The following is a 22,380-nucleotide window of genomic DNA, read 5'->3' as shown; positions in this document are numbered from 1 at the left end:
ATGTTGGATTAATGTTCTGCTGAAGTATTTTATGTTTCACTTTTATGAAAAAAAAGTCCATCTGGGTCATCATTTATTCGGGCAAATATGGTATTTTCTATATTATTAAAAGTAAATATCAGGAGGACACATTAGCTATAAGTTGTTGTTGTTGTTGTGTTTCATGAAAATATTCAAATCAGTACCAAGAATTAGCCATCATTAGGTTCCTTAACAAAAACATCTGTTCTAGTATTGGCATCCTAAACCCATCAAACCAGTATGTAAGGGGGGTTTGGAGGAGAGTTCTCTAATTTAAGTGAGAATTAAGAGTTCAAATAGATGACTGTATGACAAAATACATACATTAAAACCAATATTTACCTATGGAAAAGCTTACTGAGCACACATGCTGACTTTGACACTGCAGATTCATTCATTCACAGCTGGTAACAATCCACTAATAATAATAAGAGTTAAACAACGTTTCACTGACGTTGAGAAAATCATTAATCATAGACAATGATAGTTCTGGCTACTTCCAATTTAGCATACCAACACTTTGCTTATAATTACGACTTTCACAACTTTTGCCCTGCTTTAGTGGTAAACATGGAACCTGAAAAGAATGTTTTGGTTCCTAGGATTAGCCCTCCTCTGCTGCTGTCGGCATCACATGACTCCTCCTCAAAAACTGGAATGCTGAGCGGTCAGAAGGCAGACAGGAAAACCATATTTCTCACTTTATTGTCCTTTGTTAAGTTGTTTTTGCAGTAAATTGCCTAACCAAAACTTCCCTCCCCTGTTCATCTGTGTGTGAGCTATTTAAAGCACTTCATCTTTCTCCTACTCTGTCCTCTATCTCACTCTCTCTCTCTCTCTCTCTCTCTCTCTCTCTCTCTCTCTCCCTTCTCTATTCCCTAACCTCGCTGTCTGTGTCTTTCTATAAAAGGAAAACTATGCCAGTAAGACAGAGCAGCTCAAAACAGTCAGAGAGAAGCTGCCTGAGCAAAGCAAGATGTTCCTTTGGCTGGAATCATAAGTCGGATTTGCTTAGGAGGAAATACTAACTCAGAAATTTCCACCTTACACATATAACATATACATATATATGTGTGTATATATATATGTGTGTATATATATGTATATATATGTGTGTATATATATATAGAGTAATTAAGAAATTAAGAAAACAACTGACAGATTAATAGTTGCAGCCCTATAGCTACAGTATGGCCTTGTAATCTTTTGATTTCACAATCAGGTCAATTAGTCTAATACTGTCAACATGACACCGCAGCAGCAAAATGTGAGACGAATCACCTCAAAGTTTTTTTTAATCAAAATCAAACCAGCATTGTTTGAGATATCATCTAAAATATGTTTCTGTATTTGACAATTTATAAGAACCAATCATAACATCAGTGAAAAGTAAATCAAACTCATACTGATTATTTAATTAAATTCTAGCCTTTGCCTCTTGATATCGGTTAGTGTCATTTTCCTGTTCCTGGGAAAAGTAGCATGACACTAAAAATGTAGGGTGCAGTGGAACCACGTGCTTTTTTTCCTCCACCATCACACACGAAAGCATTCACAGAAACACACCCACACAGAAATCCCTACCTCCATCCTCAGCCTCCAGGATTTCCTGGAGGTATTTGAAGGAGCCGGACTGTTTGGGTTCAGAGACAGGCTCCACGTAGTCCTGCAGCATCTTGTAGACGTCTGACTGTGTGTCGAAACCATTACGGCCCACAGGGGAGTGTATGGGAGGCTCTGGGCTGAAGGAAACAAGGGGGGAAGGATACAGTATTATTTCAATGCAATCTGATGATAACTAGATGACAGGTGACAAAAAACATCACTTTCCTTTAGTAATCAGTCAAGACAATGAAAAAGTAATCCGTGAGGGATCCAAGGTTCTGACTCAAGGAAACAAGTAATTGTACTAATGTTGGGGTAATTTAGTTTAGTCTTTTTTCTGGTATTTTCTTTTATCAGGTGGTGTCATGATGTGATGTTTGACCAAGGGAGGAATGAAAGGAGCTGAAGTAGCCTCACCAAAAAGATAAAAGAATAGATGACCAGGCCAGACCACCAAAAGGACGAAAAGAAACCTTGACAGAAACACAGCTGAAGAAACTAAGACAGGACTATGACACATTTCTTTTGTTTAAACTAGTTTAAGACTATGTAGTGGATGTCTTATAAATGTTTCTTTTACTGAGACAGCAGAGATCCATGCACAGAGGGGAAACAGAGGTGTACACTTTACACTCAACATGTGATTCCACAGGCATGAATTCTTAATCAGAGCAGTGCTGCGCTACGGTTCTGCATGTTCATCCACCCATTAGGTTATTCCCAAACCTAACAGGATGGATCCTGTTCATTTGATACATTCAAACATTGGAACCTCCGGGAGATGAGCAGGGCTGCTGACAGACGTGTTGAAATCCTGACACACTTAACTGCATGTTTGTCTCCAGACTCCCGTCCAGGAGTCTGAAGAGTGTGTGAGTGTCTGTGAGAGACAAAGCCTGAGCTACTGAAAGAAAGACAAGAGAACATGGTGAAATTGTGTAATGAATGTGTTAGAGAAAGTGATTGACAGTGGGCAATGAGCAGTGTTAAGATGGTGTTTAAGTGTTTCCTTGTCTCTCTGTGTGTGTGTGTGTGTGTGTGTGTGTGTGTGTGTGTGTGTGTGTGTGGTTGGGGGGGGGCTAGATTAACAGTCCAGTCCTGGGGAACTCTGAAAGTGCTGGAGAGGATATTCACTGGGAGACTAAACACACACATTTATTGCCCGCTTGAGGGGATGCACAACAACAAATGGCTTTTCCAGTCCACATGGCCATCTGTGCAGGTGTGTCAAGAGAGATCCAAAGTGTGTCTATGTGTCTGTTTCTGTGTCTTCACTGGAGTTAGCACATGAACACATGCATCTGTGAAGTATTAAAAATATACTGTAGGTGTATTTTTACATAAAATCTTATCTGGTGATGCTTCAACAATGCAATGATTAATGGATTTTAGATTTTAGTCACTGGAGCCTCACTACTATTTCATTGTGTGATTTTCTCACAAAATTGGTGTGCAATGACACTGACTCCAGGAAATGGAGAGATAGACCGATATGTTTCAACAGTTTCTCCTGTTAATAATGAGTGCATAGATAAGGTTCACTGTTTTCCGCTTTTACAGATTTTCACAGAAAAAAATATGTGAATTTCTAAAAAGTTACTATTTGTAACATTGTGCTTTCTTTAATAAGAAGACGGTGATCATCACGCTAAGAGATCTTCTTGTGATGTTGATAGCTCAGAAAATTCTTCTGGTAATAAAAAAAGGTTAAAAAACAAGACCAATTTGTATTGTTCTATTGAACGTTGTAATTGTCAGTATAAACACAGATACATTTCCAGATTTTCTTTTAGGGGCCCTACACTAAGTATAAACTAATCTACTTATCCTGTCAAAACTATAAGTTGTGGTGGGATTTAGGACCCATTTGTTTATGTTTTACTCTGTTTACTCCTTTGCAGCACACACTTTGATCACCTCACCTATGTGTGGCACTGAGGCTAAGGCCTCCCATCTTGCTTGGCAGAGATCTGTCTCCATTGCTGCCATTATGAGCATAAAGTCCTGCTGGGTTGTTGTACTGAGCGTGCCCGGTTCCATTCCCGTATCCATGGCTGTGGCCGTTGTTGGATCTGGACTGCCCGTTATTCAGGTGAGTGGGCTGGAGAGCCTGTGGGGACTGGGGAACCTGCGGGGACTGGGGAGCCTGCGGGGACTGGGGTTCAGGGGTGTACGAAGGTTTACGGCTGTAACTGCCATATCCACTGGTGATGGGACGGAAATTCTAAAAAGAAAGAAAAAAAAAACAGGGTAACATTTAAAAATCTGAAAGAAATGAAAGAATACATCACAAGATATTCACTGTTTATAGCATGGAAATTCTGCAAAAAACAGACAAACATGGATGCAGTGGTAAAAAAGAAAGAGCATGTTACATCAAAGAAAGAATTACTAGTGTTAGGAGGAATAAAAAGGGTAATGGGCCAATTACAGAATGCCCCATTATGTTTTGGTTCAGGAAATGAGAGTAAAAAAAGGGAAAGGAACGAGAAAACAAGCCCAGTGGTGCCCTGAGTAGAAAAACCACAATTCTTCAGAGGCGAAAAGAGTGGTTGTTCCCAAATGAGGCTTTGCAGTGGTGAGGATTTAGAGAAAAGCCTTTTCCACTTCATTTCTGCTTTTCCCTCTTTAATAGCAAGGTTTATTAAGAAGGAGCTTGCATTCGATTTCCTGCAGATGTTTCTGTCAAAACAAATTAACTTGCGTGGTGTAAATATTGAAAAAAAAATATTTTTCCCCTGGCTGCTTCTTCGCTGGATTGAGGAGGTTATAGAAGCTGACAGAGCTGAGATACTGTAAAAGATTAAATTATTATCTTTTTAACTTTCTACATTCTTGCCACATAGTTGCTCTGCTGGAACTATCTGGAAGAATCTGCTGGACTAATGCAGCACAGATGCACAGACACCTACACTTACACCACTGTATACTCAGCGAGTGTGTTTATGCTGAGGTCAACGCCCTTTTCGTGCATTTGCACAAACTCCACAGTGACATCATCGAGCCTCTCAGTGTTTACCACAGCTATCAGCGAACTTCAGTGATAACGCTCGCTGCCAGCCTGGCTCGTCCGTCTCAGAGACTGAACTATGTAGATAAAGTTTTATTGCACGGCTTGCGATGATGTCACCACCTCTGATAGTGTTTTGCTTTGAATTTCATAGATAGCCAGCACTTTTGAATGACTAAACAGAGCTGCACATTATCATAACTTTAGACTATAAACATTTTAGCTGAAACGAAGTGACGTGTTTACAAGTTTAGCAATGCAGTAGAATGGGAGACAGTCAGACTGTTGTAACTATGAGCCACTGGAATGAGTGTGTGGGTCTGCGTGTGTTTTGGGCTAGCTTGAAGTGCCTCAGCCACAGGAGGTGGAGGTTCACAGCTTCTCCAGACAGGACCCCTGTCATTTCAACAGATGGGGCTGCTGGATGTCATCCTGTCCTCGGCCCTCGCCTGGACCACACACACATGCACTGACACACACACACACATACAGGTCTTCTGTAATCAGCACTTTTCAGCGTGCTGGAGACCTCCTCTCCTGTACACCAATAAGCTTGGAAAAGCGCTCTGTCATTGCCCTGCCTCCTGCAGTTAAGACAGATGACTTTCAAGAAATTTAAAACCACCTCTTCCTACTCTTTCCAAAACCTTGAATAGTAAAGATGGATGAATCCAGAAATCCTCTGAACAAAATGCTAGCTGATAGCCATTCATGGTTAAAGTTCAGAGAAGCGGGCAGGGGAATCAGCGCTCAATGCAGCTTCTCTACCAAAGCCAAATCCTGTTTGGGCAGGATGTCAGAAACACCCAGCTCTCTGCGGCTCCCTCTCCAAGTAAACCAGACACTCTGAAGCCTGGTTCTCACCACAGGGCCAAACGGGCCAAACCAGATCTTACTCATTATCTTTAGCCCTATTTGCACAGATGGTGGAACTCATGTGATTTTAATCAAAGGTTCCCTCAACCTCTAAATTTTGAGAATATGGAAGGAATAATGACATTTGATAAAATCACTGGTGCTTCAGATACATTTATATAGAGTCTTGCTGATATTACTGAACTGGAATCTTTGAAAATGATTTCAAAACTTCCTCTAGATTCCACTGTGGCCACTTTAATGATTATCTCATTACTTACTGTACCACCCTACTGCCTAAAACCTCTCCATCCTTCCTTTAAAATGACATTTCTGTGGATAGATGGATTTTAAATTAAGGTGATGTTTTCCTGCCTGCACCTAGCTATCTTTTATTTCACCGTTCGATTCATCACGTCTTCCATTTCCCGAGGAAATACCCAGAACTGGAAGGGTGAGTTTTTTCAGAACTAATCACTGTCCCTACATGTCTTTTTAGTTTTAATGAGAATCCATTATTCATTTCTCATATTTAGACAAGGGCTAAATCTGCAGATAACAATCAGTACAATAACTGTATGACTGTCAGGCAAGCTTATTCATGCCTGTGTTCTGAGAATAAAGGAGGCAAGTGGAGGAAAATCCCTGAGAGTGTATTATGTTACACATTCCTGCAGTGGCATGACAGTGAAGACATTTATGACTCCTAATCTGTACAAAAACGACATACTAAGGAGGATAGGTAATAGCACACTAACATATATGGTGATATATTTAAAGAAAGATGAAGGACAAAAAAACCCATTCCAAAACTATACAGACTAAACCCTTTAACGGGACTAAAGGGAGAACCCAAAGGAAAAAGCAACAGAGGAGGGCATTTCGGGATGACTTTGATGTTATGCAGGTGCAAACCTGGAAGAGGAAGTACTCTGATCTTTTAGTTAAGTTAAAGTAGCAATAGTGTAGAAATATTCTGTTACAAATAACAGTCACTTTCACAATGTTGCTTAAAGGGGAATTCCACTGATTTTACACATCAAAGTCTGTTTACAGGTCTTTTGGGGAGTACTACTCCATATGTGAAAAAAGTTGTATAAAGCCTTTTGTGGCTCCAGAGAGAGCTGCACGCAATCGTGTGTCACTTGAGTCAGCATTGGTTGGGGCTGAACTACAAGACTACAAGTTTAAAAATGTAAAAATATCTGGGGTGTGGAGTTAGAAGGAATTGAGCTTACCACACCTCTGTAGACCGTGCCTTATCTCTGCTTGATGCTAGCATTTCCAGGCTACATTTGTCACTAGAACACACCCGAATCTCTGACCGAACTGTCTGTGGTCGAGGTGCATTTTGGGTAATGTAGGCGCCAGTGGTACAGAAGTATTAGCATCAAAATGATATATATACCTATGCACCTACAGTAAAAGTACCCGTTCTGCAGAATGACCCATTTCAGAATAATATATATTATATTTATATATTTATTAGATTTAAATGTGTTATGTATTCATTTTTAAGTATCACTTTAATGTTGCAACTGATAAAAGAGGGGGGATTTTAATTACTTTATGTAGTGCTTAATCTATAATGTGAAATATTGCCTCCAAAATGGGGTATATAGTAGTAAATGTAGCAGAAAGATAAAGTAGCATAAAATGGAATTACTTAAGTAAATTACAATTACCCCAGAATTGTACTTAAGTACAATACTAGTATATGTATCTAGTTACTTCCCATCACTAAAAACTGGTCAAATTTAATGTGATGATTTTCAGAATTATTAAAAAAAAAAAAAGAGAGAAAAAAGGGTTTCTTGATTTTTTTGCACAAATGTTCAACAATCAGGCAGAAAGAAATCAATGCTATGATAAATCCCTTCACTCCCCCAGGTCAGTCCACTATCCCACAAAGGCAAATGTAGCCCTTAAAAAACCCTCTTGTTAAGGTAGATTTCCCTGTTGTCAGCAGCAAGTACATGTTCACCCATTTTCACCCTCACACTCCTGTCTGACACGGTGTGACTCCTTCTGTTTCAGCTGAACTGACCCCCCTCCCCCCAGCCATTCCTCTTGTCTTTCTGTCTCATGACACTCTTTCCTCTCTGGCCTTTCAGATATTTGCTTTGGGTGGATGGCAGATTTATAAGGCAGCACATCTGGTGCTTGCCTTATAAAAATGCCAGTTTGGTAACATTCAGGACCTTTCAAGTTGCTCTAAAAGGTATGGAGGCTTGGTTTCTTTTTACTACAAAAATCAGCTGTAAGCCAACTGTCTTATTAAAAAGATTTATTCTGCCTTTTCACGTCTGGACTACATATAGGTTTAATGGACATTTTGTCTTAAGGTGACAGTCATGTTAAGCTGGTGAATGCCTTATCACCCTAATTCCCCTGGTAACCTTATCTTGTTTTCCCAATGTTAAAGGTTAAACTTAATATGAGCAGCGTCAGTCTATCTCCAACAGAAACTCGACATAACAAGACTGTTGAAAAAGGCCATCTGTGAGATCATCTATTTCCTAATTCCTCTCTCTTGAGAATGGCTACTCTTTCATTTTCTCCCAAATCTTGACTGCATTCCTCCTGGCTTGGAGGAAGAGAAACTTTGAAAGGGGAAAAAAAGATAGAGAAAAAAGGAGAAAGCGAACCAAAAACTATTTATGAAAACCAGCATTGTCTACTGCTGTATGCACATAAATTCAGGCTGCCATCTGATTTCATTGATCTGTTTTACAATGGTAACCAAGCATGGCTAATGGTTCAGGATGACTGGCCATGTATGAGAGTATGTGTGTGCCAAAGAAGGAAAGAAAGACACAAAGAAAGAAAAGAAAGTTTGCATTTGGATGTAGGTGCATTTACCTCTTTATAAGCTCATATACATTGCGTTATGTTTAACTGAGGTGCATTCAGTCAAGAGGCACCAAGTTCCTCCATTCATCAACCTGACTAAAAGTTACCCTGATTAATAAGGGCTTGAATGGGAGAAGACTGCAGTTTCAGCTCTGGTACCTCAGTCCACAACCACAGTTTGGTCAGAGAGGGGTAGACAGACGAGAGGAGGAGGGGTTGAGGAGAAAAAGGTGGAGGGCCCTAATTGAAATCATATGCCTCTCTTTAACTGAGGGCAGAGACCTCAGCCTGCCTGCCTGCCTCACACACACACAAATTCATGATAACACACATACACTTATTTCTTCTCTGCCTCCTGCATGGTTTAATCCCCCTGGACCTTCGAAATTAAGCTTTTCACATGGCGCTCTGCACTACTAACCAAACACAAACCAGCCCTTTATGGCTCCCTGGGCCTTGCCCTGGGTGCCTCGCTGGGAGGACAGACAGAGGGGCTAGAGAGGAGTTAGCGGGGGGGGGGGCAAAAAGAGTCTTTAGGGCTTCTGGCCATGAGCCTGCCTGAGAAGGAAGAAATGCTTTAGGGAAGATTCATTAGAATCCATTGAAATGTGATGTACTTTATCAATTTCCTCTATCTAGCTTTATAATACAGCCTCAATGTTTCAGGTGACAGCGATCAATTTAATTTAAATGTGTGAACAAAAGAGAAGGCAACAAAATAATTAAGTATGGACTAAATGTATGTTGTAGAGAAAGACACCTAGGTTAAAATTAGCTAACTACCTTCATTCATAGCCTACTACTAGCTACTAATGCTGATTGTGCATGATTTAACTTGTTGGTAGGAAAATGCTATAGCATTTTTTTGATGATTATACAACTACAGAAATTTGATGTGGAGGTTGGTCACTCCAAGACATAATGTTCAGTGGAGGAAACTGGAAATTATTAAAAAGCTACGATAGCTTACCTCATTTTGGACTCTCTGAGTTCCCTCAAATTTACAAAGTCCATGCAAGCAAATCCACTCATAGCGGCAATTCCACTTAAATTAATTTTTCCTTTTAAAATGGTAAATGGACTGTACTTGTGTAGCACCTTTCTAGCCTTCTGACCACTCAAAGCGCTTTACACTACATGTCACATTCACCCCATTCACACACTGACGGCAGAGGTTACCATGCAAGGTGCCAACTGCTCATCAGAAAGAAACTAATTATTCACACACACCAATGGCACAGCCTTCAGGAGCAATATCTTGCCCAAGGATACACTGACATGCGGACTGGGGCAAGTCGGGGATCGAACCGCCTAACATCCCATTAAGGGGCCAACCTGCTCTGCCTCTAAGCCACAGCCGGGTTAAACGTTAGTGTGACCAAGCATTAAAACTGCTGGGTAAGAACAGAGCAAGGAATTATCTCAGCAAAATATAGTGGACACTTTGGGTAACAATATTCAAACTCTGCCTTATTTTCATCTCCAGATAAATCATCTATTTATTGTGGTTCATTATGGACTCATGTGCTGCTTTGCTTTCTGTTGATCCTCTCATAACCCCATTTCTCAACAAATTCTCAATTTAGCTGGTTAATCCAGATGACTTAAACTATAAAAATAGAAGCCAGTTTATATACAGGTCCAAGTCATTTCAGGTTTTAAGGATCTGTGTCACTTAGACTGCTACCACTGCGACCCAGACCCAGAAAAAGAATTGATGGATAGAGGTAAAAAAACTAAAATGTTCCTTTAAATCATTGAAAAACCTGATAAAGAAAGTTATTCTAAATCTTCTAAATCTGAATGACCCTGGACGGCTGCAGTCTCTCTTCTTACCCCAGCAGAGAGTGCGCTCAATGACCCTGTCCACTCCCCCAGCACACTGACAGCCAAGCAGAGCAGGGAGGGCTCCATTAAGAAAACCCAAAGACTGATGTGGACATTTCTGGGGATTACTGGCTGATTACTGAACACAAACAACCAAATAAGTGGGGTCACAGGTCTGTGATCTAAAAGACCTGCTGTGTGAATGAATGTGGAGCTGCTAAAAAGACTTCCTAGCATTGCTACACTGGTCTGAGATTCCTTGGCAGGGGATTAAGAAGCAGTGGACCCAGTAAATATATTTTGGCAACCTATGAGAATACTCTGAACCCTTAAATGGCCCCATATTGTTAAAATGTTATCAACGTCTTTATGGTGTAAATGTTTATCCGGTTTTTCAACAAAATCTATCATTCTAACTGACCTAGTTCACTATGTATCATTCCACTGCATAAATATGCATCTTTGACAAATTAAGTTTACAACTCTTGAACTCTATCAAGTTTTTAACTTATTACTATCTTGTGTTTTTAAAAGGCAAATTATTCTTAATGTCAGGTATTGGAAAGCAACTGTCTTGTTCCATTCATAAAACAAATTTGTATCATGCATACATTTTTCATCTGAAGTAAAATTCAATTCCAAGCAGTGAAGGAATTACGGTCTGTAAGTCATGCAAGGACTGTGTCTGTCAGCTCCTATTAATGTTAGCTTGGAGAATTCGCCTTTAGCTGCCAGCTCCTGGGCTGAGACTGGAAGCCTCGGTGACGTGTGATCCAGACCTCTCAGCTTCCGCATTGTGAAGCCTCATTCTTTCCACAAGGCCGTAGTGCTCTGCCACAATAGCTATCACTTTAATAATAGGGTGAATGCCATGGCATTCTGATATTGCTTGCCAAAAAATAGTTTGGGTTTAACATTGACCAATAGGCCATTCCCACCTACTTGAAGCTGCCACTGTGTAATTTAAGAGAAGGAATTTTGAAAACCTGAAATGTCAGTAACTGGTGGTATTGCTTTATTTCTGCATAGAACTGTTCCATGAGTAGGACCGACAAATGTACAATGAGATAACCATTTACAAGGAAGAGAGGCATTTTCTCTCTTAAACTGTCTGTCATTGGAAAAAGGTTCAGATTTAAGATATGTGATGACATTAATAGCAGTTCGACTGTAGATTTCTAGGACGCAGGGATGACCAGGAAAAATGTGGAGTATGTTTAAAGTTGAGCAAATCTGATTAATTGAGGATACAATAACCAAACAAGAGTGCTCTGATACTGGCAAGGCTATCAATATTCAGTATAGAAAGGTTTATTCAGAAGTACAAGATGGATAGGCTTCTTTGTAATCAAGGTTTGTTTATAAAAAAAAAATCATTACAAAAGAGGGTCCAGACATACATGAGTACAATCGAAATAACTTCACTCCCCTCTTTTCCCATCCACCCTGATAGTCTACCCTCCCTCTATGACCCTTTCCCACACAGACACTCTTCCCTATCTATACAATAATAGAAAAAAGAATAAAATAAAATAAGAAAAAAAGGGTTAATAATAGTAATATCATACTGATGGGGTAGCTTTAAGGAATGTTGAAATCATCAGAGTGCAAATCTTCCATAAATGAGATAAAAGGTTGCCACGTTAAAGTAAATTTGCGGTTGAGCCACTGACTGTATGTTTAATCTTCTCTAATTTTAGCGTCTGCATCATTTCTCTAATCCACTGAGGGAGTGATGGAGTGCAGCTCTCCTTCCATTTAAAAATAATTAAACGTCTGACAAGTAAGGTTTCCAATGCTAAAATGTTACTATTGGCTTTGTTAAGGATTATGTCCTCAAATACCAGCTCAAATATTGCTGTAAAGGCTGTAAGTTGTATGTGCCTGCCAATGACCTCTGATTACAACTCATTTGTCTTCCCCGAACTACACGGTGCAGCTGAAATCAAAATTTGGTTGTCAAACCTATTCAATTCAATTTTATTTATATAGCACCAATTCATAACAGAAGTTATCTCATTGCACATTTCCTATAGAGCAGGTCTAGACCGTACTCTTTATAATATTAATTACAGAGACCCAAAAAATCCCACCACGAGCAAGCATTTGGCGACAGTGGCAAGGAAAAACTTCCTTCACATGCACTTCATGCCATTTTACTTATGACACCTCATCATTATCTCATCCCTGCCACCTCTCTTTAACAAATTATTTCTATTTCAGGAAATTGTGTATGTGCACAGTCTTGCCAAGACATGAGCACAGTGGCCACATGTGAAAACACATCATACAGTCCCACTGAATTCCCCAAACTGATAAAAGATACACTTAAAAAGCCACTGCAACACAGTCACATCAACAGTATTGAGTCATACACTTACTTATATCCAAAAATACAGTATTTCCTCATCAACTTTTATGAGTCTCCGTGTTCCCAAGGTGAAAGGAAACACCTCATGGCTTCCGTGTGTCACTTCCTGCTCAGTAGCTAATTCCCACAAGTGAGACTGGAATTTCCAACATAGCCAGTTGGTCAACAACAAGGAGTCGATGAATAAATAGGAAAATGTCTATCTCTGTGTGTGTGTGTGTGTGTGTGTGTGTGTGTGTGTGTGTGTGTGTGTGTGTTTCTACAAAGTTTGGTCATGTTACATGAATCCGTTTTGTTATAGGCCACTCCCACGGCCACGCCCCCCCTTTTTGCCAATTGGCATGAACAATTAATTAGCTGTCCTTTTGCTCATGACCAACTTTTCCACAAAATCTTGTGCAAGTCTGTTAATCAATTTGGAAGTTATGTGCCTTTTTGCGATAGGCCACTCCCATTGCCACGCCCCCTTTTAGCAAATTGGCATGAACACAAACACACACTTTCACACTTGACCTCCATACCAAATTTCAGCCTCCTAGGGCAAAAACTGTGGCCGCCAAAGGGTGGGACCGACCGACCGCCCAACCGACAGAGCGAGTTATAGAGATGCTTTGACTTCTAATGCGACTTTTGCAACATTCTTAGTTAATGGAATCAATTTGCGGCGCAAAAACACCAACGAATGCCTGTGTATACTGGAAAAATGTGTGGTCATTTGCCAGAGGAATTGTTTTGTTTATAGATAAGTTTAAGTGCCCTGGTATGCCTCTTTGGTTTCAGTTCTCACCATGCTAGCCAAAGCGTACTGCTTCAGCATGAGTCCTAATGTTGCAGGTCAGGTCACATACCACTAGGTAAGTTATGGATGATAGACACATTACTTCAAATCTTTGCCAACACAATCAGAAATTGTGTTGTCATCCTCATCCAGCGATTTGATTAAGTTAATTTTTTTGCTCATGCTGTCCAAACTGGCTCATCATTGGAGTGGCTGTGGGCCAACAGTATCACATAGTTCAGTTTGGATTTGGTTCAGCTGGTGTGAGAGAGGCCCCGGTGCATATATTGTTTCCAACATGTCTGAGGAACAATCGGCATTGTTATGGGTCAGCGTAGCCCTTCAAGCCGTATCTGAATACAGCAGGAAACAAAGAAAGGGAGAGCCTTGGTCTTTTATATGAGCCCCGGGAGCGGATGTTTCCTCTTTTCATGCTCAGAAGAATCCACCTGAGCATGACGATAAAGTGGCCCTGACTTGGCGGTTTCCAGCCGTCCAGGTTCACCTCATTAAATGAGACGCCAGGGAACATTTTTAGACTTTACTGAGGGAGAGAGGAAGGACTGGAGATGTTACAGAGATACAGAGAAAGGCAAAGCGGAGACTCAGAGAAAAGAGCATGAGCACAGATTTGCTACTCTCGTATTACCCACACGCAAAGACCTCTTGTCATGCGTGTCTGTGTTTGTATAAACAGTTGTAGCTGATGGTTCCTCTCACTCAGGTTTGGTATTTCCTCGTGTTAATCAAAGCAAGACCCAAGCCGGTGCTGAGTTTGTGAGTTGAAGACTGCAGAATTCTGCCCATTTGCTGGACATAGAAGGCTTGCTTGCTTACAGGCTGTTTGGCATATAGACCTTTTTGGGACTTTTTTGGACAGCCATGGATTACATTTTTTTATCTGATTCTTATTCATGTATACAGTCTTGTGTTGTAGGAGGCAAGAAATGCTTGATTTAATGTAGTTTATCTTGAATAAACCCATAGTGAAGACACATAAAGGTTGACTTGTCCATGAATGTAATGCCTATGTAAGTAATAATACACAACAAGGTGTCCTGATATACAAAAATAATGGCTGAAATGGAGGCGAAGAACACCAACAAGAAGCAGAGGTGAATTTCTAGTTCTTTGTTTGTTTTCAGGTTATTTTTAGTCCTTTTTTATATCAGGACACTTGTATCATCATGCTGATAACATGGTCACCTACCAAAGGAAAACATGGATGGCTGTATCTATTTTTTGAAGTTTATTTGTTGCTAGTCAATACATGGTTAGGTTTGTTTCAGTGAGAGTTATTTTCTGGTAATGCAGCATCAAGCAGCAGCATTGTAGCATTTAGGCAGAAGATACAATAAATTAATATGCGTATAAACAAGACTAAAAGTCAACAGCCAAACTAGCGACTCTGTGAGCCTGTACTGAGGCAAAATTCTAACATGATCATGCTAACATGCTCACATTGAAAATGCTTGTTTAGTAGGTATAATGTTTACCATGTTCATCATCTTAGTTTAGCATGCTAACATTCGCTAATTAGCACTAAACACAAAATAGAGGTTTGTGCAGTTTTTTGGTCATAAACCAAAGTATTGGACAAATTAAAAATTTGACCTGATGATGGCAGTACATGAAACGTTAAAGGATCAAACATCATCCGGAGGAAGACATGAATGCCTGAGGAAATTTTCTTGGCAATCCATTGAAATAATTGTCAAGACGTTTCACTCAAATTCACAAATGTCAAACTCATGGTGGTGCCACAGGAAAATTCAAAGGATCAGCAAAATCATTAGGATCCATCGTGTACGAACCATGAATGTCTGTACAAAATGTTGTGGCAATCCATCCAATAGATGTTTAGTATGAAGTGGTGGACTGACCAACCAACAGACCGACAGACTGACAAGCAGTTTCACCAATAAATAAATGAGGTTTATGCACAGTTAAACCTTGTGCACTGACTCAGAACAGTGGTAGACTGAATCTTTGTTTGGGATGTCCTGTTATACTATTTTAATGGTCACCTGACAGCCAATTGGAGACAAGTAATTTCTGTGGCCATGGTATAAAATACACTAAAATGCAGGTAACACTTGAGCTTAACACCAATTTACTGACTGGTCATTTCAGAAATAAAGTCCCATGGGAAGCTGCTAATATCCTTAATGTCAGACAAGACCACAAACAACCCTGATGAATTACATATGCTAAAGCCTCTTTCACTACTAACAATACTTTCCAGTAAGGTGTCAAACTCCCACTGAGGAGTGGACAGATAGATTTCACTTCAGCTCATTGTGTGTCCGTTCCACCCTTTTTAGACAAAGAGACCCTGCCACAGTGAGGGCTGGGAGACATACAGATCAGTCCTGACTCCACAACTACCATAAACACAATACTTGACAAATGGACATTCACATGTCTGAGCCACAATATGCTCATTGTCTGTCTGTTTCAGTCACATAGTCTCCATACTCACAGCATATGTGCGCGTGTACACACACACACACACACACACACCTCCTATTCTCTCTGTGCTCAGAAACCTGTTGGTTTGCCAGCACTGGAAAACTTGGAAAAGATCATCTGCTAGAGTTCATCATGCCTTGAATATCCGTTTGGCAGCTTGTACGATTGGAGAACAATCAAGATACTATTTCATAACCATTCCAGTGAACAGTGGGATGCATTATCTCATTTATAATCATGTGAATGATAGTGTACATGCAATTTACGGATCAAGTGTTGTGCCTGTTTCCATGGATTCTGTTTATGATATAAACAGACTGAGAAAACGTGGGTCTCACACCCAGCAAACTTTTAAGTTACGACCCCAGATTTATGACAATTATCCTGATATTCGGTGTAGAATTTTACCATGGTCTACATTTTAAATTTACCCATAGACAATGTTACGTGACAGTTGGAGCACTTAAGTGGCTTGGATGAGCATGAAACTGTCTTGAATCATCAGTACAAAAGATTAACAATTGTATTAGAAAAGTTATTATTCTTTGATAAAAAGTCAAAAGGTACAAGCCTGTGTACATAAAAACTTTGGGGGAGAAGTTAACTACGACTCCCAAGCTGCACTTATTTTATGCCATGTTCACTGTTGGTGGAGCTGTGGGTGTAAGCTAAAGTTTACGGTGTTGAGGAAACTAATTAGCATCTGCGGCTTAAATCAATTTACTTTTGGATTCTGGACCAAGTTTGGATGAATTCAGCGGCTATGGTGCTGTATTTTGTTCAAAAATTCAAAGACGAAGCGTTTTGAATATGCTACCACTCTGATTTGCGCCTCTGACTGGCTTCTTCTCCATAGCAACGGCGGCTGAGGCTCACGGGTATTGTAGTATTTAGACACGTCTGCCATGCCAAACTGACGGACAAAGCATGATTTCTCAGAAACGAAGTTGAAATAATTGAAACTGGTGGTCGTAAGATAAACCTATAGGATCATTACAGTATCTGAGTAGGATCCAAGAACAGAAACTCTGTGTTGGCAGCATGAGCAATTCAGGCAGATCAGCTCTGACAGCATCTCAGTGGGTGCGAATTTGAATCTAAAGAAACCCTTGTGTCTTGTGCTTCGGGAAATCCAGAATAAACAGTGGTTACCTGGGAGTCAGGCTCCATGTAAGGGCTTGTCTTGCCGTCTTCACTAACTGTTGGCGACCACACTCGGTCTCCTGATCCCGACCTGAAAGACAACACCCATGAGAGAAAGAGAGAGAGTCAGATAAATCTTGTGCCATCGAACACCCAAGCGCTGAGGCATGCAGTCATTTCTGCTGAGAAGTATACATTTTTCTTTGCTGAAAGGTTTTCCACAGAAGATCCAGTATAAGTGTAATTATTAGTGTGAAAGAAACAAAAAAAGTGAAAGTAAAGACATTATTTACATTAATCCTCTTATTACTGTAAGCTGGGAAAGATGACAACTTTAGCTCCACATGATATCCCAATTGCCGTCCCCTTTATGTGCCAAAACACTCATATAGCTGCAGTTAACAAATAATATATTGTACTGGTAGCTTTGCAAGAGTGAGTGTCTGTATGCATGTGTGTGTGAGGATGTGGATTTGTACATTTGGCAGGTTTTCACATTAGGAATGGGATAAACCTATGTTCCAGCATCCTCCCACTGGTACAAAGATAAAGTCATCATCACATCATTTTTAGAAAAAAACATTTCATTTTGGGCCATGGATTTTTTCAAAAGTTGTGATAACTGAATTACTGGTATCTGAGGCTTTCCCCCCCTCCTGCTTAGATTACCAGTAATTGACTCCAGTTGCATTTACTTACAAAAAGTACATGACTTACTGACTGGCAGCAATGATAAAATCCATTATTTACAGCACTGCTGAATGGGCCTACTGTGCATGCATAAGCAGGGGTCCACGTGATTTATTTCCTTCTTTAAAAAGCAGAGAATTAAATGCTTTGGTGAAACTAAGGGTGTGCCCTTGGGGTGATAAATACCCAATGGCATCATTAACTGTTCACTTGCATTCCTGTATTACTTTCAAGTTGTATGTTAAAGTAGTGACAGTTTATGCATGTCATATAAAAAAACAAAAAAACATCTGAAGGGAATTCTTTGGTTCTTCGAGTTTTTGTTGCCATGGCGTTGGCTGCTAAGTGGGAAAGCATCCAACTTCCAAAAGGGTAACACCAGGACACTACGCAGAGAAACTAAAGGACAGCATGTCTCTTTGTGAGTGTGCTTCTCTTCACCCACCTACCCTCTGTTCTTTCACACTTCCATCTGCAGAAACATAAAAACTATTAACTGCAAGTGCGTGGATTTGTCGACCTCACAGTGGGTAGAGTTGACATCTAAAGAGGTGAGGTCATCAGGCTGCAGCTGGCATGGTGTAGGCTGAGCTGAGGCAATGCTTCAGATATGAACCACGGAGGTGTTGCTATCAAGAGCGCTCTTTTGAGGCGGCGAGTGTCTGGTGGACGAGCAACAGCTACTGCCTAAGATGACCCCCCCCCCTCCACTCCACCAATTCCTCCACAATCCTGGGAAAGAAGAAAGCCTTCATGTTTTCATGGTTACCGCACAAACAGCCTATTGAAACAGGTCTGAAGTGGCCTATTGAATTGACATTTTGGAAGTGCAAGACAGAAACATGGAATTTACTATCTATCCGTAATAATGGAGTTGTGAACGCTGTGGCGTGAGTGGAAACTGTGAGAGACTGACCAGCTTGGGATTTACAGCGTTACACTGCTGCGCTCATTATATTGTAGGTCACTCTGGACAGGGATGTCAACACGACTGTTGGGACTTTTGGCTGTTATTTCAGTCATTAGGATACATGCTTACAATTACATGTAATCCCACACTTCAAATATTGAGCAATGAACACAATCAGGTTTTTTTTTTTATTTCCTCCACAAGGGAAACTGTTTTGGAGTATCTCAAATGTAACGTAACATAAATAACCACAGCAGACAGAAACAATCTGCTGCACACAAGTTTGATCGGGGACAATGAACTGTATTGTTATTTTCTGTTTACCACTTTAGCATGTCCTCCATTATTGAGTCAGTGTGTGAGGGATCAGGACCATCTGGGAGAGATCAGGGTCCTGCTGTCCGCATCAGACAAACTGCTGCTACACATTCATCAACCTGTTGATCATCTCTGTAACTTTTTTGTTTTCTCTACCTCTTCTTTCTCTCCCTGTTTTACTTTTCTATTTTCCTCTGTCTGTTTTTCTGTCTGATCCAAGGTTGAATCTAGCCTGAGCAGTGAAACCCTTCCTAGCCTAGAAATACCTTTTCAAATTTGATGATCCATTAACCAGATCACCATGATCTGCGAAGGGAAACTAGATGTTTTCTATTAAAATCCAGTTGCAGACTGAGTGGCTTTATTTAGTCTTTACTACTACCTCCTGTGTCTAGCTGCTTTGCCACAGTGTGCTCTGAGAGGACAGATCTGTTCACTCTGTTTCTTAATAAAGATTCACAATGATAAATAGAGTAAGGGTGAATAGTCCCAGGATCACTCCTTAAGTGTCGTCTTTGAATTTCACTCACCAGCTCCCCTTCTACTCTTAACCGTATACATCAATGTCGAACAAGACTGAATTCAGAGAAATGGAAAGAAAAGGGAAAGAGAAAGAAAAGTGAGAGACAACACATGGCAAGCTCATTTCTGAAATATAGAGAATCCACACATTCTCATTTTGGTCAAATGGTCACAATTTGTTTGATAATCCTCATTCATAAGGAACTTAAAAAAAGAGAAGAGAATTGTATATATCACATAATATTGACAGCAAAGGCCATAAAAGTACAGTAAGAATTATGAAAGCGCTAGGGGGAAAAAAAGGCAGCCACAGAAGCCTGAATACGGATGGGTAAAAGACAAAAAGAGATAAAAGTAAAAAAAATAAATAAATAAAATAAAAAAGAACGGACAACACATACAGGAACAGAAGAGAAAGAAGAAAGTCTCAGGTCATCACGATGACTTTTCTATTCTTTCCTTTGGTCATATTTTCCCTTGCCTGACCTCCCCCTGCCAGGTTTAATTTCCTGATGGGGGAGATCTGGTTTTTGGAGCAGTGGATGAGTTTACTTTGGCTGCACAGGATCACCATGTTCGAGGAGGAGCATGAGAGAGACGGCTGAAAACCAAGTGCCCTCAAATTAAGATGCAGCTGATCACGGAACATTTCAGGGTTCACTTAGAGTCTTGTCTTGTTGCCTCGCTTTGTTAAACCCATTTGAAAAAGGATGTTTTTTTCTGCCCATCATCATACATCAGACACCACCGGAGCAGCTCCTCTGTTATTTTGTAATGTGAGAAGAGTTTAAATGCTTTCTCCTCGGAGTAAAGTGAGACAATCACCTTTTAAAGAAGAGTTATGGGGGTTATGGGGGTCTCATCAGTACTCAAAGTACTCAGTAGACCTGAGGGGGTCTGCTGATGACAAATCTGCATCTGGTTGATGACAAGATCAATGCAAGAGGGAAAAAGGAAGGGAGGTTTGTGGTCCCCCATCCTCCCTGTCTGCAAACCAGCATCTCAAACTCCATTGCGTTTATAACCACCACAAAAAAGAGACCTTGGGACAGCGTGAGAGGAATGATGTGATGAAGGAGGAGAAGGCAGCGGTGCTGGTAGTGGAGGGGCGTGTGTGTGAGTGTGAGTCGGGTCCTTTGGAGGTTTCTTTTTGTCTTTGTCCCAGCTGGAGTCCTGTGTTCCTTTGGTCCCATGCAGCCTCGTGCATAATTCCTCAGCTGTGAGTCACAGGTCTTGGATTTAAAGCGAGACAGCAGGGGCAAATCCTCCACCGGAGCGGTCTGACTCTGTCTTTTCTCTGCCTGTTTTCTCCGATTCCTCCTGAATCCTCTGCCCTGTGTTTTGCTTTGATTTTACTCTCCAGAATATGATCAGATTTGTATTTCTCCCTCTGCAGGGCTCAGATATGCACTCATACTACTATCACCTCAACCCCTGATCCTAGCCTTACCCCTCACTACTGCACGTCTAAAATCAGTCCCAACTTTGTGGACCTTCCACTGACATCATTTATTCCAAGGTTTTAAAGGTTCAGTTCACCAAAATCACAAAAAAACAACATTTTTTTAAGATATGGCTAGTGGTTAGCCAGATATTTTTGTTTTTATGTGCCGAGGTTTATAAGAATATCTACTTCTTCTGTGGCCCCATTAAAATGGATGAGAATGGATGTAATTTATTATGCTCCATTTCTTCAGTAGAAAGTATAGTTCCAATGAAAAATCTTCATAATGAGGTCTGTGACTAATCTTCTTTGTTTCCCTTTGTTTCTGTAAAGTGCTGTTTTCTAAATGTCATTTGTCGTTGTTTTGAGCAACACAAATGAAAGTCCATTCACTCCCATTGTATTGGAGTAGAAGCAAAAACCCCAGAGATTGTGAAACTGAAACTATATGTATGTTTAGATATATGTCTTTGCATTATTTGGGTGAACCGACCCTTTAAGCTCTAAACCATCTGCAGTACAAGCTTCATTCCAGCCTGGACCTAATCTTAAATTCTCTTTTCAACAGGAAGTAAAATTGAAACAAGGACAGCAGGGTGTCCTTATTTCACAAGATGTTTTTATAGAACAAGACACACAGTCAGAGTAACCCACACAGCTCAGGCATCATGACTCATTTCTCAGCACATTTAACTTGCCACCCCTGCACGACTCTTTCCGAACAGCCTGACCAGCGGTGGAAACACACACCACCATCATCTGTCTCTCAGGCCTCTGCAACCACATGGCTTTCTCCAGTAAGCTGTGGCAGAAGGAGGGAAACTGCAGGGAGGTGAAGGCAGGGTGGAAGAGATGGAAGACAGAAAGATGAAGAGGAGGTATAAAAAGAAATAGTGGATGAGTGGAGTGGGATTTAGGTTTGGAGAGGAAGACGGTAGACTGGTACATGGAAGTCATGGATGAAGAGGTCAAAGGAAGAGGATGAAAAGAAGAACAAGGAGGAGAAAATAAAAAGGAGAGAGGAGAAGGTTTTCTCCACAGCTGGTTCATGTATTCAAAGACTGTTTAGGTCTGAGGATATACAGGCCAAGCCAAGCAGACATGACACACTCCAATACTGGCCCTGTGTGTCTGACTAGATCCTCCAACATTACAGTGAACTTGGACAGTGTGTCTGTGTGTGGCGGGAGTGGCAGCCATTTTCCCTCCCCAGCGAGACGACACAGCTCCATTTGATCACTGATGCCAGGAACTAACAGAAACTAGCAAGGGTGTTTCACCTCACAGTCAAGCGTTGACAGACCTGCATCAGTAGGGAGGCCTGATGGAAAATGGAAAGCTGCGGTAAAGTGGTGACCTAAGAGTACTTTTTTTGTTTCCTTGTCTTCTTTCCTTCGTAATTTTCTGTTTCGTTGTTTTCTTTTTTCTCCCCCAATTCATTAAAAAAAACATTTATTATTATTGGTAATGTACTGTACCTTCCATTTCTGCATCAATTTTCTTCTTTGGTGGTATATAGATGGGTGATAAATGAATGGAAAAAGCTGAATAAATGAATCAG

General features: G+C 40.6%; 1 protein-coding gene across 1 annotated transcript in view; it reads right to left on the bottom strand.

The window, feature by feature from the left end:
- Nucleotides 1-22,380, bottom strand: part of pdlim4 (PDZ and LIM domain 4) — a 50,573-nt gene that overhangs the window by 10,874 nt on the left and 17,319 nt on the right. The window contains exons 3-5 of the mRNA XM_044222788.1: nucleotides 16,945-17,026; nucleotides 3,549-3,850; nucleotides 1,606-1,763 (exon numbers count right to left, since the gene is read on the bottom strand). Of these exons, the coding sequence (XP_044078723.1) occupies nucleotides 1,606-1,763; nucleotides 3,549-3,850; nucleotides 16,945-17,026 (542 nt within the window). The remainder of the gene's footprint in view (nucleotides 1-1,605; nucleotides 1,764-3,548; nucleotides 3,851-16,944; nucleotides 17,027-22,380) is intronic.

The sequence above is a fragment of the Siniperca chuatsi genome, linkage group LG14, assembly GCF_020085105.1.
Source record: "Siniperca chuatsi isolate FFG_IHB_CAS linkage group LG14, ASM2008510v1, whole genome shotgun sequence".
In the NCBI taxonomy this organism is placed as follows: Eukaryota; Metazoa; Chordata; class Actinopteri; order Centrarchiformes; family Sinipercidae; genus Siniperca; species Siniperca chuatsi.
This window is presented reverse-complemented; position numbering and strand designations above follow the sequence as displayed.